Source organism: Heterodontus francisci, chromosome 6, assembly GCF_036365525.1.
Source record: "Heterodontus francisci isolate sHetFra1 chromosome 6, sHetFra1.hap1, whole genome shotgun sequence".
NCBI lineage: Eukaryota > Metazoa > Chordata > Chondrichthyes > Heterodontiformes > Heterodontidae > Heterodontus > Heterodontus francisci.
Genome location: NC_090376.1, coordinates 9,780,263 through 9,789,448, shown reverse-complemented (window position 1 = coordinate 9,789,448; position 9,186 = coordinate 9,780,263). Strand labels below are relative to the sequence as shown.

The 9,186-nt window shown below is 39.1% G+C and overlaps 1 protein-coding gene across 1 annotated transcript in view; it reads right to left on the bottom strand.

The window, feature by feature from the left end:
* uvrag (UV radiation resistance associated gene) overlaps positions 1 to 9,186 on the bottom strand; it is a 381,920-nt gene that overhangs the window by 156,476 nt on the left and 216,258 nt on the right. The window contains 1 exon segment of the mRNA XM_068033092.1: positions 4,519 to 4,684. Within this exon segment, the coding sequence (XP_067889193.1) occupies positions 4,519 to 4,684 (166 nt within the window).

The window sequence follows — 9,186 nt, the reverse complement described above, 5'->3', positions numbered from 1 at the left end:
TCACATCCACAGGATGCTTCAAAGAGATTCACAGCCAATGAATCATTTGTGAAATGCAAACACTATTACTATTGTTATGTTTGCCTACAAAGCAACTACTTCAGTCATTATTTTGTCAATCTTATCTAATTTCAAATGTGTGTCTTGAGGACCTAATTTCCTGCTTTGAAGAAATATTCTGCATTTACTGTATCTAAACCATTTAATAATTTATGTAGCTCAGTAAGATTTACCACTCCCTTCAGCCTCCTTCTCTCTAGACTTTGACACTTGGAATCAGTCCCATTGCTATATTGTAACCGTTCTAATGCCTGTGCATCTTTTTTGTGATGCAGTTTCCAGTGTGTCTCCTGACCAGCAACTTTTACGTTTTCCCCTCAACACCTTTTGTGTAAACCTTTTTGGACCCCTGCGCTTAACCCTCGACAAAGCAACTTCAACCCTTCTTCTGCAAAACTCATGGATATCCGCACAAACCACGTGAGGTGCGGATACTTAATACCGAAATGGAAAATTAAAAATTCTCCAATGTGCGATTGTCATCTAGAATAGACCAAGGAACATATCATGACTCAATGCCTGATTTACAAACACAAAAGGGGGAAATAACAACAGCAATAACACTCTGCTACACCTGATGCAATTATCTAGCTTAACCACCTGACTGCAAAATTATAATTGTTGCCCTACATTAGCCAAAAGAAATACAGAGCATGATCACGTAATTTTGCGCTCTTTCTTGTTCTAACTAAATATTACAGCACCCAATTAGTTCCTTCAATTGCTGTGCCACAGTGTCCAGAGATTGAAAAAAAAAATCAATTAGTCTGTTACTTCCATGGTCTTTTCAAAGGACACTTGCGTTACACAATGAATGGAACAGAATTACTTAAGACAAGGCCACTGATTTATGGAAAAGTGGAGCAAATCATCATGTTCAGCTCCAGACACTGAATTCGACAGTCAGCTATAAATCAATCACCTTGTTTATAATGCATGCTTTATTGACCATTGTGCAGGTAATGCAGGCCCCCACCTGCCAAGCATGAAGCATATTAATTTTGCCATATGGGCATTCACTGAAGTGAAGAAAGGACTTGCTTTAAAAACGAAATTGCCAGATCTTGGCTGGAAAGACATTTGTATAGTAACAGACAGTGCTTGGAAAGGACAAAGGACCATTCCCTGACATATTCAGCTCACAATGGACTTTTGATCACCAGATGTTGAAGGTAGAGGATCTCACATTTCAGGCTGACTGCTAAGATGGCCGAATGCACAAACAGACATGGTCAAATCAGCTGGTCACATGACTAACTTGCTGGGTAACCTGAGTTTTTTGAATTTGGGCAAACAGTTTGGGCCGAAAGCAGTATGCTCCTGGACTGAATATCTCGGCTCGCTGGCTCGCCACAGCCTCTCCTGTCTGTCTGCTCCCATCATTTTCTCACAGAACTCCAAATCCATTAAAAACACATGATCCCCAAGAGAGAAAAGTCTCCTGCAGCAAACAAGGTTTAAGAATACTATGCCCTTAACAAAAAGCAAGATCTACCTTCAATAAAGGCCACTACAGTGAGCTCAAAGAACTGTAACAGAAAAAACCTCCTCAGATATTGCCTCAAACTTTTCCACTTTATTTCTTCTGATTTCTTTCTGTCTCTATCTGCATGTGTGCATCGCGTATGCATGCTAGCATGGGCGTACCCATAGGCATTAACCGAATTAGAGTTTAAGTTTAATGAAATTTCTCTTTTCTTTAAACCTGAGAAAACCTATTGTGCTGGTTTCTTTGCCTTATAATCGGAAAGCAGTGAACAAGGATTCACCAAGGGTGAGGTAAAGAAAACACGGTGTCTTTAAAATTAAACCCTGTTACGTTAAGACCAGATGAAGGCTGAAAGGGAACCCTACACCTCTTTCTCACCTGGTCGTAACAGTGCATCACTTCAGATTTCAGGCAGGATTGAGTTCCATTTGCATTTCTCAGCACAGTTCTATAGCATCTTCAGCTACACCCTCTGTCTCTACCGATTTCACCATTTTGTCAGTAAAGTTAATGAGATCTTAATTGACTTTATATATAAAGCATCATAAAAAGCACCTACCCTGGAAAGCAAATTAAAAAAATATTTTCAAAGACCTCACAGAGCTGGAATGAGCCCTGCATTTAAAGGTACAATATGAAATAAACATTAATATCAAGATGGTATGCATCACTTGCTGCGAGTGGACAGACATTTCTCAGCCCAACAAAAAGGACCTTAACATTGAAAAATACACAAACACACATACACACACACACACTTTAGACACGATGCAATGCACTGACAAGTAACTAATTAGCCATAAAGGGGCAGTTCTTATAATGGAGGCAAATGGGCTCTCCCAGCAAGAACTCCTATGCTCCTCTTCGAATAATGCTGTATGATCTTTTACATCCACCTGAGGGGGAAGACGGGTCTCATCTGACAGATGGCACCCTCAACAGTTTCTGAGAAACACTGAGGAAGTTTGGAGGGGGCATGGTGGAGTTAAATTATGCAACTGAATTTCCTGGAGTGAGACTTGAAATCAACCTTTTGACTCAGATCAGAGAATGCTTCAACTGAGCCAAGCTGACTAACCTTAACACTTCAGTTTAGGTATCTAGGAATGAAGCCTAACACCAGTACTTTTCTAAAGGAGGCAAAAGTTGCAAGATTAAAAAAATTACTACAAAAATCTAATGGAGACACTTTTAAAATTAAAAATATAGTGGAGTCACCAGCCAAGTTCTGCCCAGTTGGTGGGCAGTAGGCTTAAATCAGCAGGTAGTGGCTGCTAGTTTGAGCAAACATCAAGTTTCCCAAGTCTTCTATGATTTGCACATTATTTATGCGTGCTTTACTGTAATGACCACCCATTGGTTTATTTCAAGTTCCCTCAAGTCATTTATCTGTTGATGGGCTATCACATGTTCAGCTACCCACACCGACAGCAATAGCAAGAAGAAACTTGGATGAAACCTGTTAGTATTGTAGCCAAAGGAAATCCTTTTGAAAAAGGAGGTTTGTCTTCTGAGGGGTATTACTGTTGATTAATAGTGAATTGTACAGGTTTACAGACCAACATGAACGAATTCCTGCTCTTTCAAGCAATGCATACCTCATGATCTACAATAAAAGCTAGACAGCATGATATCACACTCAAAGTTAATAGCATTCTACAATTAATTCCAGCCCTCAACATGTTCCCAGGTGCAGCTTTTGATTTACTTTTTAAAAAAATGCATCACTCAACCAGAAGACATTACTTCAAAGAGCTTGCATTGGATAACCTACCAGGAAGTCAACACAAGGAAAATGGCCTCTTACTACACTATAAAATACTGATTCTACACATTGTCCGAGTTTGCATCTTGGTTTAACAATTTTTGTTTTTTTATAAATGGAAGTTCATAATTTGTACCTGTTATCTATTGCTGGCAACTGACTTGTTATTGCTCACATCTCTGTGGAACCTGGCACTTGCACCACCATGGAACTTGCGGTGAAAATTGTGCAAATGCACTTGCCCTAACCAATGACACATTTTCAGTGATATCTTAGGTCTATTAGCTTATCGAGTGTGACTGCAAGGGACAGTTAATTAATGAAGCAATTTTAACAAGAAATGTTATATTGTTGCTGCAATATGTTCATTCATAAAAATACTTCAGCATTGCAATTTCTACCCAACTGATTTAAAATGTTTTGTATCAACACAAATCTTTCTTCATCAGGACATTTACTCCACAATCACTACTGACTATCTGATAAGACTATTTGTTGATTAGTCAGATATCTATGTTATTTTACATCTTCCATTCTCTAATTATAAAAAATTGAAGTAACCTTAAGTCGACAGTTTTGGTCCACCAACTTAAGTTTGAATTATTTAGTTTGATTATCAGCACAATAATCATGAAGAAGGGTGTAGATACAAGGTCATTAAGTGACTGTATCGCCATTTCACTGTATCCAACATACTCTGCTAAAGGTCTTGAACACTTAGTTAATATATTCTCCAATAAAAATATCATGATGCTGTGTTTTCAGATGAAATATCACCATCAGGCTTAATACTCATTTACATAAGACATGCTGCTGCTGCTTCACAGTACAAAGAGAAAAGCGAACTGCTTAACATATTATATTTAGAATCCCAGTGGTGATATCACCTATGTAGCTTGAATACAAATTTGCTATCATTGTTTAGGACCATTTCAGACCCCCAAGATTGAATTCCAGCTCTTGAAACACTGCCATGCATTCATTATGTTGTCTTGAATAGCACCTGCATTGACACAGCTACCAGATTAGGAGCAGCACTAAGTCGGTCCCAAATGCAGTCAGTTGGGTTAAACTTGTACATTTTATAACACTACAGTTAAGCAAGTAGAAGGAGGAATTTAGTCTTTTCTTAAACATACTTAATTTTGACATTTTTCTATCCGCTATTAATTGTCAGCTATAATTACAAGACAAGTCTACTTACTCTCTCTCCTTCTCAGAAAGCTTGTCTGTGATGTTGTCCCTGATTGTGGATCTGGAACCCTTCTGGATGATAGGATACCTGAGTGGCACTTGCAGGAAATAGGAAATCATGAGCACCAGATGTGCCGTGTAACCCAAGGCAACAGAAATGCTCCCTTCATCCTTTGCTTTAAAAAGAAAGAAACTAATCAATAGCTAAATAAACATTAAAAACAATTCCACACAAGTTGTCAAAAATATAGATTTATCCTTTTTTAAAAAAAAAATTCCTACCCCTCACCCTTTTTTGTTAGGTCAACATGGCAACATGGATATGAAATTGGTTGAATCACAGGAAACCGGAGTGGCGAATGAATATTTTCCTGACTGAAAGGTGGTATATGATGGAGCACACCAGGGGACAGTGTTCAGACCACTGCCTTTCTTGATCTATATTGAGCTAGATTTGGTTATATAGGGCACAATTTCAAAATATGCAGATGGCACAGAATTTGGAAGTATTGTGAACTGTGAGGAGGATAGTGATAGACTTCAAGAAGGCATAGACAGGCAGGTGGAATGGACAGACCCATGGTAGATGAAATTTAAAGCAGATTAAGTGTGAAATGATTCATTTTTGCAGGAAGAACCAGGAGAGGAAAATAAAGGGTACAATTCTGAAGGGGGTGCAGGAGCAGAGGGACCCAGAGGTATATGGTGCACAAGTTACTGAAGGTGACAGAGCAGGTTGAGAAAGCTGTAATTAAAGCATTTAGGATCCGAGATTTTATAAATAGGGGCAGAGTACAAAAACAGGGTAGTTATGCTGAACCTTTATAAAACACTGATTCGGCCCCAACCGGAGTACTGCGTCCAATTCTGGCACTGCACTTTAGGAAGGATGTGAAGGCATTAGAGAGGATACAGAAAAGATTCACAAGAATGGTTCCAGGGATGACTGACTTCAGTTACAGGGATAGACTGGAGAAGCTGGGGCTGTTCTCCTTGGAGAAGAGAAGATTAAGAGGAGGTTTGATAGTGGTGTTCAAAATTCTGAGTGATCTGGACAGAGTAGCTAGAGAGAAACCGTTCCCGTTGATGGAAGGGTCGAGAACCAGAGGACACCGAATTGGGCGATCGGCAAAAGAAACAATGGCAACGTGAGGATTTTTTTTTTTAAGCAGCAACGCTTTGGGGAAAAAGCGGGAGAGTGGGATTAGACAAGTTGCTCTTGCAGAGATCCAGCACATACACAAAGGGTTATGATCTTTTACACCATTTCTTACTGATAAATCTGAACTGTGCCCAGCTTATTAAAATATGTTTATAGCATTATACCCCATCAACAGCAATGAAATGATTGGTTAATCCGTGTTTTTGCATTGTTGGATGAGGAGGAATGCTGGGCAGGACATGAAGAAAAGGCTCAAACCTTCAAATCATGCCATGAGACCTTTTGCGTCCATTTCAAACTCTGGGATTTGCAAAGACCCTCAGTTTAATACATCCAACAAAGAATGGCACCTCTGACAATGCAGCACTCCCTCATACTTCACTGGAATGTCAGTTTAGAGAGACTGTATGCTCAAATATTGGAGTGTGATGAATCTATATACTCCGAATCCATAAGCAAGTGCTCATCTCCAAGACAAGCCGACGTGAGCATTAAATGGGATAGTACAGTCCTTTTAGAAGTAATTTAACCCACAAAATGGCAAGACGCTTTGCCTTAAAAATTTGATTGAGATACCAGATTATGAATGTATTAAGAGTACTTAACTTCGTTCTGCAGAATGAAAACAAATAGCCTAAAGCTAGTTCCTCTACAAACTTAACAGTTTTTGAACAGTGAGATCAATTTAGTGGAACGATTCTACGCCAGTTTTCTTCACCATTCTCATTAAAGAATAAGATTTGCTTTTTGCCTTGGAGACAAATACCATCCAGGTTTTAAATAAAACTTAATAAAATTTGATAAGTCCTTTATGAACTCGGCTGAGCAACAAGACAACACAGTAAATCCCAAATCAAGATAAATTTGTGATGAACTTTAATCTGCTGCTGGGTCGCTCACAGGGTTGATCTAAAACAGCAATGCAAGCGAAATGGCCTCCAAAGGTATGTAACTGATTGGAGGGAGAAAGCACAAAGGTGGCAATGATCAACATCCATTTTTCTTGTCAAGGAATAGTGACCAATAAGCAACTTTGAGAGAAGCTACTGGAAATCATTAAGATAACTACATTGCTTGACGGAAACAATTCAGTGACTATAATTAGATGCTGCCAAATCTGTACATCTCCAGTTTGCTCAAAAACTGCAGTACTTACTTTTTTTTGTGCAGCGATCTAATTTACTTGGGAGTTTCAGAAGGCATTTGAAAAGTTCCACAATTAAGGTTTGTGCAACAGAATCGACAAATCAGTAGAAAGCACAAGTTAATGACCATATAAAAATCTCTGGATGGGGGGGTGGGGGGGGGGGGGGCAATGACTGGCAGAATTCACAGACATCTTCCCTAGGTCTCCAGCTGGTGACCTGATTCACAAAATCACAAAAATACACAGGTTACATTTGGCCCAACCAGTCAGTTATGGTGCTTAATTGTCACATGAGCAAGCAGTCCTAATTGCATTTACACACCTTATTCCCAAATCCCTTTATCCCCCTTTCCTTCATCCACCTTTCCAATCTAATCTCCACCATATGGAAGCGTGCAAGTCTGGTAACATAAAACTGGTATTTCCAACCTATGCGGCTAAGTGGCAAGAAAGATTGATGATTTTAAAAGAGAGCTGGAGCAAATAAGGCAGGGAGTTAAGGAATAAAAGATGGATTTTAAGTGCAAGGGAATACACAGTATAACAGAGAACATAATAACACTTTGTATTGATTAGCAAATGTGGAAAAGGAAATCAAGAGTAATGGAGTATAAATTAAAATCAAGTTGATTTATACAAGATTAGAAACATTTTTGGAACGTCATGGGGCAGTTTTGGATACCCATCTTTTAAGGAGATTTGAGAAAAAATTCAGAGCAACAGGAAAGATTCTAGGTCACCGACCTAAAACATTAACTCTGCTTATCTCTCCACAGATGCTGCCAGACCTGCTGAGTATTCCCAGCATTTTTTGTTTTTATTTCAGATTTCCAGCATCCGCAGTATTTTGCTTTTGTAAAATTGGTTCTGTGACTTGGAGCCGAGTTATGCAGGAAGTCTTGGAATTCAATTGATCTATTACAGAAAAGATGGAAGTAACATAGGCAAACTATTTAAAGTAAATTATTTAACTGGATGAGAGCAAGGAACTGAAGGATGAATAGAAAATTCAGCTTCAAAGACATGAAATTAGAGATTCTCCCCATCTTGCTAGACATAAATAGGGTTTCAGATGAATAACATTTCGAAGGTTAAATAATGGATAGGTGACAACATGCACTTATATAGCACCCTTAATTTGGTAATGCATCCACTGAGCTACATTGGGAGATAAGGCAGGTGAACAAAAGGGTGGTCAGAAGTAGGTTTTAAGAAGCACCTTAAAAGTAGGAGAGAAAGGTAGAGAAGTGGGTAGGTTTAGTGAAGGAATTCTAGAGCTTAGGGCTGAGGCAGCTGGAGGTACAGTTATCAATGGTAGAACGATTAAAATTGGGCATGTGCAAAGACCAGAACTGGAACAGCCCAGATCTCAGACGATTATAGGACTAAGCACAGAAAGAAAACCAATGCCACACAGAGCTGAATAGCTCCTTAACCATGGGCACCTCATGCCAAAGCAGGATATAATCTTAATATAAAAACAAGAAATGCTGGAACCACTCAGCAGGTCTGACAGCATCTGTGAAAAGAGAAGCAGAGTTAACGTTTCGGGTCAGTGACCCTTCTTCCGAAAACCTACTTTCACAGATGCTGCCAGACCTGCTGAGTGGTTCCAGCATTTCTTGTTTTTATTTCAGATTTCCAGCATCCGCAGTATTTTGCTTTTATTATAACGTTATGATATTCTGCAAATTTACATTATTTACAATTTGGGTAGACAACAGGTAAAAATGGTCCAATGGAGAATAAATGGGCTCGGTAGAGTCCAGGATAGAGTGGACTGTATGCGACTTTGGAAGCCACTGGATCGATATTCCAAATGGCCTTTCTTGGACTATTTTGTATACATGAAAAACATCAGAAAGAGAATTCCCATCAGCTAAAGCAATTAATGGCTTATTTCAGAAAAGCTTTTCCCGCCTTGATGTTCTTCAAAGCATTCTCTCTTTTTCCAGTCACTACTTCAGGGACTACTGCTGATCTCGTACAGTTAAAAGCTGAAATTAAATTAATTTGGCTCAATTTCATAAAATGCCAATGAGGAAGGCTGTTCAACACATTTTGGTACATTTATTCAGAAAGATACTACAGTTATCCCATCATAACATCCGAGAGTTCCTTACATTATTACAGTATTTTGCCTCACTCCGCCAAGCATTCCTTTTCAAGTTTAAACCCAGCACCTCAGGTGCTCAGTCTTCGAATGATAGGGATCAGTCTAAGTGCACATTTGAAATCACAATTTCAAATAGCACGTTCTGCGACTGTCTGCCCTGCCTCCCCACCCAATTCCTCCACCACATTTTAAAATGGTTATGGTTAAGTCAATGACCATTACTGTGGCCTTGCACTCTCCTTGGTGAAAAATC